General features: G+C 38.4%; 1 protein-coding gene across 2 annotated transcripts in view; it reads left to right on the forward strand.

The window, feature by feature from the left end:
• Positions 1-18907, forward strand: part of adss1 (adenylosuccinate synthase 1) — a 62135-nt gene that overhangs the window by 19576 nt on the left and 23652 nt on the right. The window contains exons 8-13 of one of the 2 annotated variants that reach the window (XM_048538568.1): positions 2706-2832; positions 7998-8152; positions 10149-10273; positions 11163-11260; positions 14959-15108; positions 15322-18371. In XM_048538568.1, coding sequence (XP_048394525.1) covers positions 2706-2832; positions 7998-8152; positions 10149-10273; positions 11163-11260; positions 14959-15108; positions 15322-15374 — 708 coding nt within the window. In that variant the 3' untranslated portion in view covers positions 15375-18371. Of the gene's footprint in view, positions 1-2705; positions 2833-7997; positions 8153-10148; positions 10274-11162; positions 11261-14958; positions 15109-15321; positions 18372-18907 lie in introns of those variants that run through there. The other variant, XM_048538569.2, reaches the window with a different exon arrangement.

Consider the following 18907-nt stretch of genomic DNA (forward strand, 5'->3'; position numbering starts at 1 on the left):
AAAGTTTGAGGATATCTACAAATTAAACACTCTAATTCCAAGTCCTCAATGCAATCATGTATGGATGTGGTATACTTGTCCGCATTGAAGTGCTAAATTGGAGGCTACTCTTAGATCTCGTCAGACTGAGTTCAGAATCCCATTCTGTAGTGGAGGAACTACACTGAAACCTGGCTCCTGGCTGCCTTTGAATAACTGTTAGTGAATGATTTAAACAAGAAAAGCCAAAAACCTATGAATAGGTGATTTATTTTGCTTTTTCATAAGCTAAATTGAACATCATAAAGGTGCCATAGAGAATTGGAAAATTAATGCACCATGTAGAGAATAAATATTTTTAACTAGAAGCTAAGATGTTTACTTTAGTGAAGAGGAGATTTTGGTAGCATTCTGTAAAGGTGCCAGGTTCAAATCCCATACCAGAAAATTCTGATGGGTAAAGTCCAGTGTTTACCTCTTTAATATTAATGTTGGTGTCCAGCTAAATACGCAGAAATTCAAATTTTCCACCCAGCATAATCATGTGGGCTGTGGAAGTGCATAAAATACATAATAATCCTGACACTCCTCTCTCTACCATGCTTATGACCTTAAAAATAAAACAACCCTTTTAATCTGACATGAATGCAAAAACATATGTACATTTGATCTGCTCGTACTTGGTAAATGTTCAGGTACTCTTCCCTGATGATTGACATATTGTATTTTATTGCAATTTGTTTTGGCTAGAGCTCAATGAACCATGGTCACAAAGATCTGGACAGTTATTTGTCAATAATCCATGTCTGTCCATACGTTGAATTGAGTGTATAAGAGTTCATGGAGATTCTCTGGAATCCTCGTATAACTCACCAATGACCTATTCAGAGGAAATATCTTTTTGAAATTCAATCTTAGCCAGTGGTTGTTGCCTATTATCTATAGTTGACCTGAGATAGCAGACCTTCTTGTTGAACCACTGCATTCAGATCTTTGGATAGGTGATTCAAATAAGGAGATTGCCAGGACACTTAAGAAGCTATTCAAGACCAACCACATTGTTTTACGAGTGAAGTTATGTATAAGCCAGGCCAGGGAGAAATATCCACTATTATACTGATGAACTAATTTGTTTACCAGTTGGATTTCTGATGACAATTTACCAATGTCATTATCAATTTTATTGAGGGCAACATTTTATTTTTCTTCGCAGACACTGAATTCATATTTTCAACCTGCCATGGTGATATTTGAACTGGTGAATCAAAACCTCAGATTATTGGTTCAATAAATGCAATAGCTTCATGGAACCAATTCCATCTTTTCTTTTACCCTGTGAATATCGAGTTCTTGATGTCAACATAAGTGGTCTCCAGCTCCTTTTCTCAAGTTCAGTCACCATCTCATTCGCCTTTACACACATTTCCAAATATTTCCCCACAATGGGGAGAGTAATGAGGTAGGAATGAAATCAATATACCACTCTGGGAATACTTAATGACTCATCCCAACTATCCAACTACCTCAGTCAGTAAGGTATAAAAAGCAAACTAAGGAGAAAAACTCTTAAACACGAAGAGAAAAATGAGAGAAGAAAACATGTAACTTAAATTTTTTAAAGTCTTCAACAAAAGTTAAAGTCACATTTGTAGATGTTAATTTTCCAGTTTCACGCTGGTATCACTGGCTAGTATGCCTAATCACCCAGAGGGTACTTAGAGTCAACCATGTTGCTGTGTAGGTCTGGAGTCCTATGTAGGCCCGAAGAGGTAAGGATATTCTTCCCTAAAGAATATTAGTGAACCAGATAAGTTTTTCCCACCACTCAACAATGGCCTTCATGAGACTCCAGGTTATTGAATGCACATTCCACCATCTGCCACGGTAGGATTCAAACTCAAGTCCCCAGAATATTGCCTGGCTCTTTGGATTAATATTACCACTAGGCCATCACCTCCCTGAGTGGAAAAGTCCTAACTTTCTGTGATAAGTTTGATCATCAATGCGCATACAGGAACTTCACACCATTTAAATGCAGAGCCATCAGAGAGATACAGTTTCCACAAGCCGCCTGGAGAAAGAGCTCATCTTAGACAGCAACTTCTGGATATTCCTGTTTAACTGTAAAGCTATCTCCTAAAATTGTCCAAGTTATGTAAAGTAAAACTGGGCATTTTTGATCTTATTCACAGTTATTTTTACAATAAATTTGGGCTGGGCACCACACTTTAATTTCCTCAACCCATCAAGCTAGAATCTGTTCTTGCCATTTATGGGGGAGCTAAATAAAAAGAAGAATGAGGAAGATCCTATAAGTTAGTAGTATGTCTTTTAGCTACTTCAAATATCATGGTTCATTTAATCAAATTTGTATTAACGACAGCCTGGAGTTTTATAGTATAGGTCAATAATGGCTAAATTCATTAGCCTTCAGACGCACTCATCCTAAAATATTGCTGTTTGAACCCAATGTTACTGTGTTGGATGTTTTAGGACTTTGCAATACAGAATCTGATATGGTTTCACTTAACAGATAACTATAAATTTTCTTTTGAAGAGAAACAAATTGCTGTTAATGGTAATTCTGTAACATAGAAATGAATGGGAGAATTTCTGGTGCTGCAATCAGCTTGCTGTTATCTGAAGCTTGCTCATAAATATGATATCTGAATTTATCTGTCTTCTTTACCAAAAGTATACTGTAAGGTTCAAACTCTCATTGTCAGGAATATGCTGAGCGTATAAGGCCAATGGTGCGAGATGGTGTTTTTTTTATGCATGAGGCTCTTCATGGTCCAGCAAAAAAAATTCTTGTGGAAGGTGCCAACGCAGCATTACTCGACATCGATTTTGGTACGTTTGTGAAGCTGTGCATTTTGCCAACTAAATAAATGAATGCATTTCACATTCAAAACGGAACTGAGAAATGTATTAATGCACTCTAAAAAATGATGATATTAGCAGCAGGGATTTAGCTGCTCTATTTTGAAGTATGTTCATATTTAGCAAACATTTACTTCCAGGTTTATTAAGAACAGCTAAAAAGAGCAGGCCTTTATTTAATAGAGTTTATCGGGATAAAATGTTATCTCATTGAAACATACAACATTCTGAGGGGGCTTGACAGAATTGATGTTGCAAAGATGTTTCCACAAATGGGGGAATTCTAGAAATAACGGACAGGGTTACAGAATAAGGGAACATTCATTTAAAACTGAGATGCAATAGAATATCTTTTCTTCGACTAGTGAATGTCTGAAATCCTGTACTCCAGAGAAGTATGGTGCCCAGATCACTGTAAGCACTTAAAAAGGACTTAGATTGATGTTTGAAATATGGAATTGCGGGCTACAAGCAGCTTGCACCAAAGAGGAATTAAAGCCTTGAGTAGATCAATTATTATCTTAGGGAATGGCAGGGCAAGTTTGAGGGACTGTATGGCTTGCTTCTGCTTTTATGTCTTTTTTTCTTCCCATCAGTTACAGTGTTAATGTGTTATGATCATTATTTGGCAAAAAATACCTTTTTCAGCACACATGATCACACTTGTTGATTGCTAACTTGGCCATTTCAGTAAAATAAGAAATACCTACAATGCCTACTGCAGCTTTGCTATATCACCCAGATTGGTATCAGAGAACATCCACCTCAGTCATTGAGGTTCATTGAAAGTTAATAGGATCAGACCAGTGTCCTTTCAGGAGCAGGAAAAATTAAGGCTTAATCAACTGGAAAGTGATAACACAATTAATCAACTAGATATTCATGTTAAATGTATATATTTAAAAAATGATGTTCAACAGGTCAGAGCATCCATTAGGCTGTTTACAATACATATATTATGGTACGTATTAAGATGATCAGAATTACCATGTAGCTGAAACCAATAGATCTGAAAACAGAACTGTGTAGTGAGGACTTATGAAAAAAATCCATATTTATGTGTTGTCTTTATTTCCCAAAATAATTCAAAATATTTATTGCAGTTTGAGGTTTCCCAACTGGAGAGCACCCTGAATAAGAAGAAAACAATTTGCTGCTGAAACAGCTAAGTTTCTATAAAATTCAAAGACAGTTGTCCATTAAGCTGTGTCCATGTCTTGTAAGCTTGAAGATAGAAATCGTGATTAATCAATATAATTACCATCTCCTTCGCGCAGTACTTAGCACATCTTAGCAAACCCTGTCTCTATGGAAAACATTGGTCAAACAAAACACTATTAGCCAAGAAGATTTATTACCTTGAAAATTCATGTATAATTCCATCATCAAATCATCTATTGAACCCAAGCTGGTGGTGAATAAATCTATTTCTCCAAACTCTCCTGTAGGGATCAAGCAGTGTTAAATATGACTGTTGACTATATTCTGTCTCTCCAAGAATTTGCATGTGGCTTTCTTAAGGGTAGCATCTGATCTTGTGTTAACTGCTTTCTCTGGGAGGTTTTCCACAAATCCGTTCTCTTCTGGGAGAATGGAGTTGTCCTCTGATCTTGAAGCTTGTGAATTTTGAGCTTGTGTCCTTCAGTCGCACCCCGGATCCCATCTGCTCTGTGTTTCTTTTCCAGTGATGATACTTCTAGGATGTGTTTTTGTGTGCCTAACCTTGACATTCAGCAGAGGATGTCTTGCTCACCTGCAGATAAAGTGTTTAGACTCAGAGCCTGTGATTGTTTAAAATGAGAGATAGAACATAGAACATAGAACAGTACAGCACAGAACAGGCCCTTCAGCCCACAATGTTGTGCCGACCATTGATCCTCATGTATGCACCCTCAAATGTCCAGCAGTCTCTTAAATGACCCTAATGACCTTGCTTCCACAACTGCTGCTGGCAACGCATTCCATGCTCTCACAACTCTCTGTGTAAAGAACCCACCTCTGACATCCCCTCTATACTTTCCTCCAACCAGCTTAAAACTATGACCCCTCGTGCTAGCCATTTCTGCCCTGGGAAATAGTCTCTGGCTATCAACTATCATTGATCCCTGTGGCACCCCAATGGACACTAACCTCCTGTGTACCCAGTCTATTATGTGCTGCACTCGTGTGTACATTTTTTGATTCATGCACAAGGACATCCAATACCTCAATGCTTCAGTGGTGCAGTATTTCTCCATTTAAATAATTTTTACCTCTTTTGTCCTTCCCGCCAAAATGCATAGCCCTATATTTTCCCTTTATATTCCATCTGCACATTTCCCTTCAAGCCACACACCATTCTTGATTGGGACTATATCACCAATCCTTCACTGTTGCTGCCTCAAAACGCTCAACTTGCCCCAACAGCACTATAGTGCACCCAAGGCACATGGGCTGCAGCAGTTCAAGATAACTGCACCTTGAAAAGCAATGCGAGATGCGCAATAAATGCTAGTCTTGTCAGTGACTCCTACATCTCAAAAACAAAATCAAAAAGGATGCTTTGAATATAAAACGGATATACCTACTGTGAATCAAAACTGAATATCAAGCTTTGTGCCGTTTTAAAATTTATAACAAGAACGCCTCTCTTTCATTCTCAGAACCAAATAATCAACTCATACGTATGATTCTACCGGGACCATTTGAATTCCATTGCTTTGATCAGGGCTCACTCTTAATATGAAATGTGGATGTATTTTTGTTGTTTATTGTAGATGTCACTGGCTAGGCCACAAATTAGGAGTCATACAGCACAGAAGCAGACCCCCTAGTCCAACTAGTCTATGCCGAACATAATCCTAAACTAAACGGGTCCCACCTGCCTGGTCCTGGCCCGTATCCCACCAGACATGTGGTTTCAGTTCCAGTTGCTCCCTTTGCAGTACCACATCCACCACTCATGGAGTAGTGGGTCATTTTTACTGTCTCTCTTAATTTGTCCTACCGTTGCCAGAGTGTTCCCTACTTGCTCAAAGTAGAAAATGTCTACATAAGGACTGTTTGTTGTCAACTCATTTGGCAAAGGTAATCTAAAATCCTTCAGCATTCTCTCCTAAGTTTTTGATTTACAGCATCCCACAGTGGACTTCAGTTTTTACTTTTGAAGGGGACTTGTATAATCCCACGGCATCAATGATATGGCCTTAGTATTGTATGGAAATTATTTTTAAAAATCATTAGTCATTTTTCCTCACTTCTTCAAATCTAACTTGTGAGGATGCTCTTTTTTAGGTTCTCCCTGTGAATAAAATATTGTCTTGGTAACACTGGACTCCTTTCAATCCACTTCAAATCTGATCCATGGCATGTTAGAATAATCCAAGCACAGATGGATTTCAAATGGAAATCTCTTGTTTTTGAATACTACTTTATGTGTTACAATAATCAAGTATTTCCGTGACTCAGGATCTCTATTCATCTGGAGATAGACTTGACTAAGGTCAATCTTACTGAAAAGCAGACCTCTAGCTGGTCCAACAAGTAGGTCATCGATTACAGGCAAAGCATACTGCTCAGCACATAGTGCTGGATTAGTAGCGAACTTGTAAGCAGCGCAGTTGTAAACTCCAGCTATCAGTGGAATGATAGGTGTAGGCCAATCATTTCTGGATTCAAGGATTCCCATCTTGACCAGTGTCACTCAATTATGGTCATAGTGTCATAGAGGCGTACAGCATGGAAACAGAACACTTTGGTCCAACTCATCTACGCGAACAGAATATCCTAAATTAATCTAATCCCATTTACCAGTATTTGGCCCATATCCTCTAAACCCTTCCTATTCATGTACCCATCCAAGTGCTTTTTAAATATTCTAATTGTACCTGCTTCCACCACTTCCTCTGGCAGCTCATTCCATACACACACCATCCTCTGCTTGGAAAACGTTGCCCCTTACTTTCATTTTAAATCTTTCCCCCTTCACCTTAAAGCTATGCCCTCTAGTTTTGACTCCCCTACTCGAAGGAAAAGGCCTTGGCTATTCATCGTATCCATGCCCCTCATGATTCTATAAACCTCCAAGTTCACCCCTCAGCCTCCAAAACTGCAGGGAAAGTAATCTATTCAGCCTCCCCATAGCTCAAATCCTCCACCCTGGCAACATCATTGGAAATCCTTTCTGAGCCCTGTCAAGTAGGTTTAATTCTGCCTCAACCTTTAGTCTGATTGTACGAGGCACTGATCCTGCCTTGCAACATTTTGCTCGACTCTGATACTTGATTTTCAATTCGACAGAGGTCTTCTCCATGTTTCCCAGATCCCAATGAAAATAATGGCACACATGTTTTAGGAGCTGTTCTTTTTGTCAGTTGCTCAATTACATACCTTTTTTGCAAGCTGCTGTTTAGTCACTATCTCCTTTACAATAATATCGGTTAATTGGATCCAGTTATTCAAGTAGTGAATACAAGATAGCCGAGAGTGGCAAGTGAATGCTTTAATTCCAGCTACTAATTAGTAACTTTAATGGTGCAGTTGCACAATTGATTTTTTTCAATACAGTAAATATTCAAGAAAAACGTCATCACCACATGTAGGCCTCAAAACTACAGTTCTCTGATTCAAGATGCCATTGTCCACAAGTTGAGTTGCCATACTATTATGAGAACTTTCTACGCCAACATTATCTAACTTGATCACTGCTTTAAATATGATTAGTTATATATGAACATTTTGTTTGATGGTTAAAGTTGAAGTTAAACTGGCCTTTTTGCATGTAAAACTAGCGTGCAGGTTACACAATATGTTTCTGCATTTTTGGTAAGACAATCTGGGCATTCATCAACGGCCCCGTGGCAAGCCAAGTGCACATGTACACATATTCCTGATACCTTTCCAACCAGTAGCAGGAGTTATGGTATAGTTTTAATCGCCTGACTTGAGCTTAACCAAGAATGCTAATAATTAAAAGTCAAATATACAATTCTGCATTATTGTTTTGAACAAAATACTTTTCAAGTATGAATAAGTAATTTATGCCTGTTTATAATTTCATAGCCATTGGATCAACATCTTGAAAAATGTTAGTTGTTTATTAAGCCTAACTAAAAGAATGCTGCAGAAACTGTAATCCGTTTTTTTTATATTCAAAGGAACTTATCCATTCGTGACATCGTCAAACTGCACAGCTGGAGGTGTATGCACAGGCCTGGGCATTCCTCCATCGAACATTGGAGCAGTTTATGGTGTTGCCAAAGCCTATACCACTAGAGTGGGTATTGGGGCATTCCCAACAGAACTCAAAAATGTAAGTTTGGAGTGTTTTATGATAATAGATTCAGAGTCATCTAGACTCAGAACATTAGCTTTATCACCCCCCATGGAAGCTGCCTAACCAGCTGTCTTTTCCAGCATTTCTTGTTTTCAGCACAGATTCCAGCATCTACAATAATTTGCTCCTCAAAAACTAGGTTTGCTAGAAAGGTCTTGTGGCCGAGTGGGAGTGTCCCTACCTCTGGGCCAGAAGATCTGGGTTCAAGCCCCACCTGCCCCAGATGTGTCATTACATGTCTGGACAGTTTGTTTAAATAATAATCTACTCACCGTTTGCAAGGGCATGAAAATCTTACTGCAGATGTTCAGGGCTTTGGTAATGGAGCATCTGGAGTATTGTGGGTAGTTTGTTCACCAGACTAATTACTCAGAGGGTAGGTTTGTTGTATGAGAAGAAATGCAAGTGCTGTTGGAGGCTGCTGTTGAATTATTGTGCTCGAACCCACTGAGAGAAGGTTAGTAAACAGTTTAAGAACCCTGTGTCCTGGCAGAGATCTGCTGACAACAGTAACAACTTCCTCCCTTTGTGTCTGCACTAAATGACATAATACAACAGTAATATGAGTCACTTACATCTGGCTGAGAGGCAAAATGCAGAAATGCCTTGTTAGGCTCCAAGTGAGTGAGCACTGAGCCAGCGGGAGAAGAGCCCCCCCCTCCCTAACCTGTTCTTCCTCTCACCCATCCCCTCCTCCCACCTCAAGCCGCACCTCCATTTCCCACCTACTAACCTCATCCCATCTCCTTGACCCGTCCGTCCTCCCCGGACTGACCTATCCCCTCCCTACCTGCCCACCCACACTCTCCTCTCCACCTATCTTCTCTTCTATCCATCTTCGGTCCGCCTCCCCCTCTCTCCCTATTTATTTCAGAACCCTCTCCCCATCCCCCTCTCTGATGAAGGGTCTAGGCCCGAAACATCAGCTTTTGTGCTTTTAAGATGCTGCTTGGCCTGTTGTGTTCATCCAGCTCCACACTTTGTTATCTCTGTCCAATATGGAGCTGTTTGAGGTGTGCGTGGCCAGTGTGAGCTCAGAACTCTGTCTAGTATGGAGCTCTTTGAGAGCAAGCAGTGAGTTGTAGCCTCCAGGTGCTGAACAAGGGCACCAGAGCAAGTTTTCCTGACGTTGAACGTGTTTGATGATGTTGGTAAAATTGGAGGATGAATATTAATGATGCAAGTTGGGTGTTAACAAACTGTTTAAGAACCAATAATTGCTGTCATTGGCAACTCTCCACTGCCAGGTGGGAATCTTGCCATGAGAAACATAAACACTGGTGAATATTGTTCCTGACATTCAGAAAGGCCTCGTTGTAGTTGTTGGTTCAATTTTGCCACACATCTCGCCACTGCATACATTGCTCAGACCCTATAACAGTTAATGGGGCTTACATCAAAACCATAATAAAATCATAGAATCCCTGCAGTGCAGCTAGAGGCCATTTGGTCCATTGAGTCTGCACCAACCCTCTGAAGAGCTCCCCCATCTCCATCACCCACATTTCAAATGGCTAATTCCCCTAGCCTGCATGAGTCCTGGATACTATGGGACAATTTAGCATGGCTAATCCAGCTAACCGGCACCTCTTTGGACTGTGGGAGAAAAGCAGAGCCCCTGGCAGGAACGCATGCAGACGCGGGAAGAGCATACAAACTCCACACAGACAGTCACCCCAGGGTAGAATCGAACTCGTGTCCCTGGCACTGTGAGACAGCAATGCTAACCACAGAGCCACTGTGCTGCCCCCTAATCCCCTAATAAATTTCCATAATTACCACAATTATCTGAACTTGTATTGATATTATCTTAAAGGCAGACGTTATGATGGTAATATTTGAATGGTAGAGCATTTGTTTTAAGTTACTACTTGTATGTATATGGTTTTATACCAATTACAGAGTACTCCTGCAAACCAAGATTAAGTTTGCTTAGTGCATCAATTGCTGAATTTTAACTGAAATATTTCAGGAAATCGGTGAGCTACTACAATCTCGAGGCAATGAAGTGGGTGTAACTACAGGCAGGAAGAGACGCTGTGGCTGGTTAGATCTAGTCATACTGAAATATGCTAATATGATTAATGGATTTACTGCGTGAGTACCAAATTCCATTGTATGTGCTAATGGTAAAAAAAACTTCAATTTATGTAGTGCCTTTTACATTATCAGAACATGACAAATCAATTCATCGTTAAAGATACATCTTTGATGTGATACTGCTTCTCTTCCGCCATGCCTAAATACCTATGTTTCAGCTGTGAAGTTTCATTCTCATATGAGTCACTGTTCCTAGAGAATGAGGAGAAAACTGAATAGCATTCAATAGAATAAAAATCAGGACAGATGTAAAATAGATTCAGATTTTCATCTTGCCACACACCTACATTAATCACACATTCATCCCAGTGTCTGATTTGGCTCAATACAACCTCAATGTTCTTTACATTTATTGGGCATTTGTAATGCCTGACAGAAAATAAAATGATGTGAATCATAAGATCTCCTGAAGCTAAGTTACTGTCACACAAACAGCATTGTTATGATAACCAATGTGCCAATTTTCTCAAATTCCTAATGATGTAGCTTTGATTGTTTGTTTACGAAATCCCCTTCTAGTAATGTATTTTTAAAAAATGCTCCTCCCCAATTAAGTGATCCTCAATTGGTTTAGTCAATTAAAATGCAAAAAACACACACACTTTATTGAACAAAGCCATCTCCCAATATACATACCTGGATTCAAATTTGCCAACAGAAAGATGCAACAGAAGCCCGCACAACTTGGAAAATGTGATGTATTTATTCCAAAGCACCTCAATGTGCTCTGAATAGAATATCTGAACCAAAACTTAGGACACTGTGGTACATAAGTGCATTTCTACCCAGGTATCAAAAATACTAAAAGTTGTCAACCAATAGGCGAGATTAATAAAATTGGGACCCGCATTCAATTCTAACAGTAATATTATTGCTGTACCCATAGGTTGGCTCTAATGAAGCTGGATATCCTGGAGATCCTTGATGAGATTAAAATCGGTTTAGCTTACAAATTGAATGGAAAGCGAATTCCATATTTTCCAGGTATTGTATGCAAACAAATGTTGTAGCCTCGTCATTTTGTTAGTTTTCAACTTAGCTTGTTTCAATGCAAGAAGACGGGAACAGCTTCACAAACTAAAATCTCAACCCAACATGTTGAAATAGAGTTTCAGAGAAGAAGTACCAGAAGCAAAATTATGGTTCATCTTGTAATATAAAACCAAAACTGTTAGGATTGTCACAAACAAATTTCCAAGGCAGTCAGCATTTGGAACATAGGTTGAAGTCACTCAAATTTTCTTCATAAAGCTCAACTACCTATATATTTTGAAATACTTTAAATATTTCTCACATATATTGTTTAAGCCATATGATAGTGCTTTTATGTGGAAGAATGTATTCTGTTCCTAGAATATTCTTGTGATTTCATGGGTGAGATTTTCAACATCTCCAAAATGAACATGAAATGAATAAAGTGTCCATGGCAACCAACTGATTATGTTGTCGTTTGACACAAACTAGCTGATAACTTCTTTTTCATATAGCCTTGGGACAGTTTTATAGCCCATTTCAGTTGCTCTTGAGAAAGTGGTGATGAGCTGCACCCACAATGCTGTCAGAGGTGGAGTCCCAGGATTTTGATTTGTATATGATGAGTGAACTGTGGGCATGACTCATATTAGTAAATGGCAGTTCACATCCGCAGGGATGAGAGTTCATAAAATAGAAAGATCTGTTCAAGTGGCTGGAGTAGTGAAAGGGGATGAGCATTCCTCATTGATCAGCTTGTGTGCATCAAAGGGTGGGACTTGTTTCTGAATGCCCATGATTTGGTCAGTGAAAGCTCTGGTAAGAGCTGCAGCTCTGCTCAGGTTACTGTCTGGTGAGTTGAGCTTTGTTTTTATGCTTGAAGAAACCCGCCTGAAACCTTGTGACTTGAATGGAATTGAGGGGAATTTTGGATTGACTCAGACTGAACATATGCTTGACATTACATAACAGCTACACATTCACCCAGTAGAAGGAACTTTGTGCATGTTTTCTTTGCATTCTTTTTATGAAGCATTCCAGATTTGTGGATGCAGCCAAAAATCCCATGCTTATTATCCTGACAGAATTCAGAATGTTGAAATATTGCAGAAATATCTATGCCATTGTACATGAATCACAAAGTTAGTTTACAGGCATAGTAAGAGATTAGGGAGGTAGATGGAATGTTGGCATTTATTGCAGGAAGAATGGAATATAAACGTAGGGAGATTTACTGCAGCTGCACAGAGCAGTAGGCTCAGTGGTTACCACTGCTGCTTCACAGTGCCAGGGGCCCGGGTTCGAATCTAACCTTGGGCAACTGTCTGTGTAGAGTTTGCACATTCTCCCAATGTCTACGTGGGTTTCCTCTGGGTGCTCCAGTTTCCTCCCACGGTCCAAATACGTGCAGGCTGGGCGGATTGGCCATTGCTAAAGTGCCCATAGTGTTCAGAGATGTGTAGGTTAGGTGGGTTGCAAGGGGATGATTCTGGGTGGGATGCTGTAAGGGTAGGCATGGACATGATGGGCTGAAGGGCCTGTTTCAACACTGTTGGAATACTAAGAAGTATCTGTTTGGGTCTCCTTACTTGAAAAGCAATTTAAATGCTTAGGAAGCATTTCAGAAAAAGTATACTTGACTCATTTCTGAGATGAAGAGCTTACCTTACAAAGAAATTTTAAACAGGTTAGGTCTATTTTCTTTAAAGCTTAGAAGAATGAGATATGATCTTAGTGAAACATACCAGATTGAGGGGTCTTGACAGGTTGAGGGAACTCTTTTGGGGAAGATTAAAACTAGAGACTAAGTTTAAGAACAAGCCTCTCTTTTAAGATAGAGATGAGGAGCTGATTTTCTTCTCTGAAGGCCATTAGAATTTGTAATTCACTTCCCCAGAAGGCTTGAAGAATAAAATGGTCTACTTCTACTGCTAAGTCATATATTCCAATGTAACTCTATATTACCACTTGCCTATCACCAAGGAATACTGTTTCTTCACGTACTTTCTACCTTCAAATAGCTAGCTACCAAGCGAGGAACAGTTATATGAATGAGTGCAAGGCCAAATCTACATCATTGATTTTTTTCCTTTTGTTTATTTATCTCTAATGAGAGTTCCAGCATTTGATACCCATCTCAAAATGTCCTTGATCTGATTGGCTTTCAGGATGATTTCATTGGGCAGTTAGGAGTCACCCACATTGCTGTGAGTCTGGAGACCAGGGAGAGATGGTAGATTTCCTTCCTTGAAGGATATTATTGAACTTGATCTCTTTTTTTTACGACAATTGGTAATGGTTTCATGCTCACCATTACAGAGAAAAGCTTTCAATTCCTGATTTATTAATTAAATGTCATCTGCTTTTGTGACAGATGTGCACCCCTGTTAGTAGATCATTACCTGGGCCTCTGGAAGTACTAGTCCTCATTCTCACTGCCATATTAATACCATCTTGTCCCAGCTCCCAAAAGTACACTCATTGTCAGCCCACTTCCTATGTAGACTCTTTACCATTCCTCCAGTTTCTTCAACTCACTTGTCTCTGTTCTGACAATGCAGCTGTCCATACTGTTGCTTCTGACATGTCTAACTTTCTCAACCAAAGACTTCCATCCACCCACTGACTCAGCCTTTGACCGTTTCTATCCCATTGCCCACACATCCCTTACTCTTTCCCTTCCAGGATTTTGACAGGTTTTCCTTTGTCTTCACCTTCCATCCCGTTAGCCTCGTGACTTGGCAAATCACTTTCCACTGTAACGACCATACCTTAACTTCTCTCATTCCCTTTCAGAATTTTGAATGGATTGTTCTATTAGCAACACCCTGGTCCACACTTTAAATAGCAACCATAACTCCCATTAACCAATTTTATACGGTACCTCCATGCAAATACAGGTAATGCAACACCTGCTGTTTTCCCTATACCCTTCCATCATGTGATCTTGAGGTTTCGGCATCCATCATATTAATTATTAGTCCCTTTCCACTCTGACTTCTTAGTTCTGAGTCTCATACGTGAATGAAGTACAGCAGAAACTAAAGGAAAATCAGGTAATGAACACTATACAATAGTCTTGATTGAACATCAGTCTGTCAATTTCAGATATTAACTGCATCTTCCATCTTTCCAGACAGCAGCTGCTGGAATTGACATCATTTAGAGCTCCTCTAGATCGATCTGTTTTCTCTTATCCCGTTGCCCTCTCCTTTTGCCTTGTTACAACCATTTTGCCATTTAATCACTCCTGCCTTTTACTCTATCCCTTTTGTTCTTTCCTCCTCTGCCTTCCTCTGCATCTGTTTGTTTAAAACCTGATGCATCTCTAACCTTTGTCATGAAAGAAAAATGTCTTGAAGTGTTAATTTTGTTTTTTTTCCTCCACAAACAGCACCTGATCTGCTGAGTATTTCTGGCATTTTCTGATTTCATTTCAGATTCCAGATTTTACTTTTTAAATCTAAAACCACCTGACTACAAAAATGCATCACCATCTGCTATGTCCTTTTATTCCTCTTCTACAGTTTGAAGAAATAGTTTGTTACATTGTGTCTGCTACTTTCCTCATATATTTTGGCTTTCTGCTTAATAGCTTTTATGGAGACATTTTAGTTCTCATGTAAAATTTTTTGTGCCTCATTCTCAGATAGAATAATAGTTTAGAGTAGTATTGTTACCTCATGGTTATGTTTTATCCATTCCTCTAGCAAACCAGGAAACCCTGAACCAAGTAGAGGTTGAGTATGAAACACTTCCGGGCTGGAAGAGCAGAATCAGCAATGCTCGGACATGGGACGATCTGCCACCTAAGGCTCAAAACTACATCAGATTCATTGAAAATCACGTGGCAGTCCCAAGTGAGTTTCCAGGAATTGTACGGAAGGAAGTTATTTAATAAGATTTTGTAAAAAAGGACTGTATATTTTTAAGCAATACATTCATCATTGTGATCTACTCAGGATTTTTACTTAATATTTACAAGTTGTTTTAATAGTAAAGAAATACCTGATTTTTTTTTTGTGCTAACATTGGACAATGACTGACTAAAATTTGCATTGGTTTTCTTTCAGTTAAATGGATTGGTGTTGGAAAATCAAGGGAGTCCATGATCCAACTTTTCTAATCGCAGAGCAGGACAGGGTTGAGTAATTTCAACACCCTGCCCTGATTTTTCTGCATAAATTTAAGATTAATGTTTGTGTTATGTTGAAAATATTCCTGATATTGTATGAAGCACTTAATTTACAATTTCAGTTCTGTACATTAATAGCTCTTAAGGTCATCGTTAACTGGAAGTTTAGAATACCTGAAACACCACCATATTCTTACAATTCATGTACACCTTGCTAAAACAATACACCAGTGAGTCACTTCCATCAAATAATATAACAAACTGAAATTGTGAATGGATACTATTTTGGCAAACATTTAGAATTAAGAGCACTGAAATCACTCAAGTTATGTTTAATGTTGGAGTTTGTAGTTAAAGATTAAATTTATGTTAATTGTTGTTTGAATTAACCTGGTAACAAAAACTACTGTAGATCATGTTTGTATTTTTTGCCATAATTTATTCAGAAGACCCTCAAGTTAACTCAATCAAAGCATTTAAGTTATATCCTACAGCTCCTCTTCTTAAAAAAATTATTACGATGGGCATTTGTTTTATTTCATTACAAAAGGGAGGTGCTTTTATTTTAATAGCTTCAGAATTGTTTTGTAATAGGTAATTTCATTATTTAAATGCAAATATAAATTCTAATGAAACAAAATCACAATGCATAGGATTAAGTGTGAACTTTGTGTATTTATTAGACATTAACAGTAGACAGAAAACATTTTTCCAAATGCCTTTTCAAGCCTGTTGAACTTTGTGAAGCATGTCACCAGTGTTTTTACTTCCAAGTGCCCTGTAAATGGATTCAGCAGAGTCAGTAATGCAGCCTAGGTATTATATAACAAGTCAGTGAATCAAGTTTCACTTGCCTATTAATTATAACTTACATCAGGGTTTATGTTGTATGATGAATCATATTCTGTCTTCCAGCGATAGGTGTCAGGTTGCCCGTATATATCTTTTGGGATTTGTTTAAATGTCTCTCTTGCTGTTTGCAGATTGTTGTAAGTGCCACCTTCACACTTCAGTTCTTCAACCACTCTTGCATATTCGCTGCTGTAATGTTTATTAAATAGTCCTCTGTTAATGCACTAATTTAAACGATTATGATCTTTCATTTTCAAGTTTTATTACACAATTAAGCCAATTAGCCTGACATCAGTGATGCTTAATCTATATTACTGATAAGATAAACAGGGCACTTAGGAAATACTTATATAGTTTAGTAAAGTCAGAGCATATATATATTTGATAAATCTGTTAGCATTTTTGAAGTTGTAGCTCAGAGGGTATATAGAGTGCCATAAGTGAATGTAGTATATTTGACATTTCAGTAGAATTCGCTAATAGATGATATTAGGTGATATTATCACAAATAATAATTTATTATTAGATATCACATGAGGTTATTTCAGGAAATTAGTGTTTAAGGGCTTTAATTTAATGTATTAGCATGCAAATAATGATTACTAATAGACAGAAAATAGAGTGGGAGTCTAAGAATGTTTGGGGAGGCTGCAAATAATGGAGTACGTCAGGCCCTTTATTTGGGCCTCACCAATTTACAATTTAACATGAATGAATTAGATGAGGGGACTGACTGTATTGTATGTAAGTTTGCTGGCATTACACAATCTAGTGGGAAAATAATCTATATGGAGGGTGCAAAGTGCCTGTCAAAACATGGTGACTGGGTACAAATGTGTCAGGTACAAAATAATGTAGAGTAATATGAAATCATCTTCTATTATTAGGAAAAGCAATAAACCAGAATGTTTTTAAAAAGTGAGAAGAACTTGGGTATCTTTGTACCAGGATCACAAAAAGTTAATACAGATACTACATGACACAATTAGGAAAGCAGACACCCGGCATACTGTGTGCTGTTTTAGTCATCTTTCCTAATTTCCAGAATGAGGGGATTGTTGCTTTGAGGAGAAATTTGTCGATTTGGCCTATATTTCGTAGTGTTGAAAATAGAGAGGGATACATAGATGAAAATGTTACATTCTTAAAGAGCTTGTTAGGAGTAAATACTGGGAGCAAGTTTCCTCTTCATTTAGTGAGTACACAATAAGGGGTTACAGTCTCAATATAAAAGAGTGGCCATTTGGGACTGAGATGAGAAGAAAATTCTTCTTAGAAGATTAGGAATCTTTGGCATTCTGACCCAAGGTGAATGCTTATTCATTGAGCATTTTCAAGACCCAGATCAATTTTTGTTTTGGATACAAAGAAAATCAAGTGATGTACACACAGTGAGAAACTGGAGTTGAGGGAAAAGATCTGGCATAATATGATCGAATGGCAGAGCAGGTCTGCAGTTAGGATGGCCTACTCCTATTTCTTGTTATGCTTTAATTACAGTTATGCTGAGTTATATTTATTTTCCTCTTTATTTTTAAAGAAATTTGGAGTTACTACAATTTAGAAAATAATTCAACCAACAACAGCAGTTGATCACAACGTATTGCATGTGGTAGAATTGTCAGTCTCTTGGAAATGATAACAACTGTCGATTGCTTTTCTTCAACATCATAAAATGTTCTCTCGCTGGCTGAACACAGATCCCTTCATTGCTGGTATTATTGATTTTTCTTTTTTTCCAGAAATTGCCTAGCACAGATGTAATGTACCAAATGCCATCCTTCTGTGTCAGAATATTTTTGGTTCTATGAGTCTGTCCTATCACAAGAGCAGGATAAAGTAGTGCTATTATACACAATGACTCAAAGGGGACTCTGATGCAAATATGGTGGAAAGTAGGGAAAAAGATTTTGTTTCCCTCCAGGATCAACTAGGCATTTGTACTGACTACATGTGTCAGCATTAGGCAAGGGATAGAAAAGTGGAGGGAGATTTTGCAACATTTTCGTCAACATTTATCCCACATCTAATCTCATTGAAACAGTTTATTTTATTGTTTTAATCTAAATACTGTGTGTGGAATGTTCCTGTTTACAAATTTACTACAGTATTTTTATACAGTAGACTGAGTACAATAAAAAAAATTGATTTTGAAGTGCTTTGAGATGTTTTGAGATTGTGAAAAATGCACAATATTAAGAATAAAACAAAGCTGTGTAAACTGTAAAATCCTGATAATGTTTTCTGTATCTTAAAAAAAAATTGGATACAGATGTGGTGGAAGTCTTGACAATTTTATGTCAGTTTTTCTCTCATCTCTTTCCTGGTCAGACTCTTTGTTAGGGCCTGGCACCATACTGGTAATGTCATTCAGCCCTCACACGCTGCTTGGCTCTGATGTTAACAGGACCTAGCTTGTGAACTGGGGAGAGATTGACAATTGACTTTGTAGGGTGGACAATATCATTTTGCTGCCTGTTACATGCCAGAATGGGTGATGGTCTAAAACATTATTCAATTTATGCCATCCATTTGATCCAGGTGTGAGCATCCTGCCACTCCTGGTCACTTGGAGCTGGATGTTTAGGAGTAACACCCAATTACTGGGTGAATTACTGGCTCTGTAGGAGAACTGGTAGGAATTTGGAAATTTCTATTGGGTGTTGAGCAGA

Source organism: Stegostoma tigrinum, chromosome 10, assembly GCF_030684315.1.
Source record: "Stegostoma tigrinum isolate sSteTig4 chromosome 10, sSteTig4.hap1, whole genome shotgun sequence".
NCBI classification, from domain to species: Eukaryota; Metazoa; Chordata; class Chondrichthyes; order Orectolobiformes; family Stegostomatidae; genus Stegostoma; species Stegostoma tigrinum.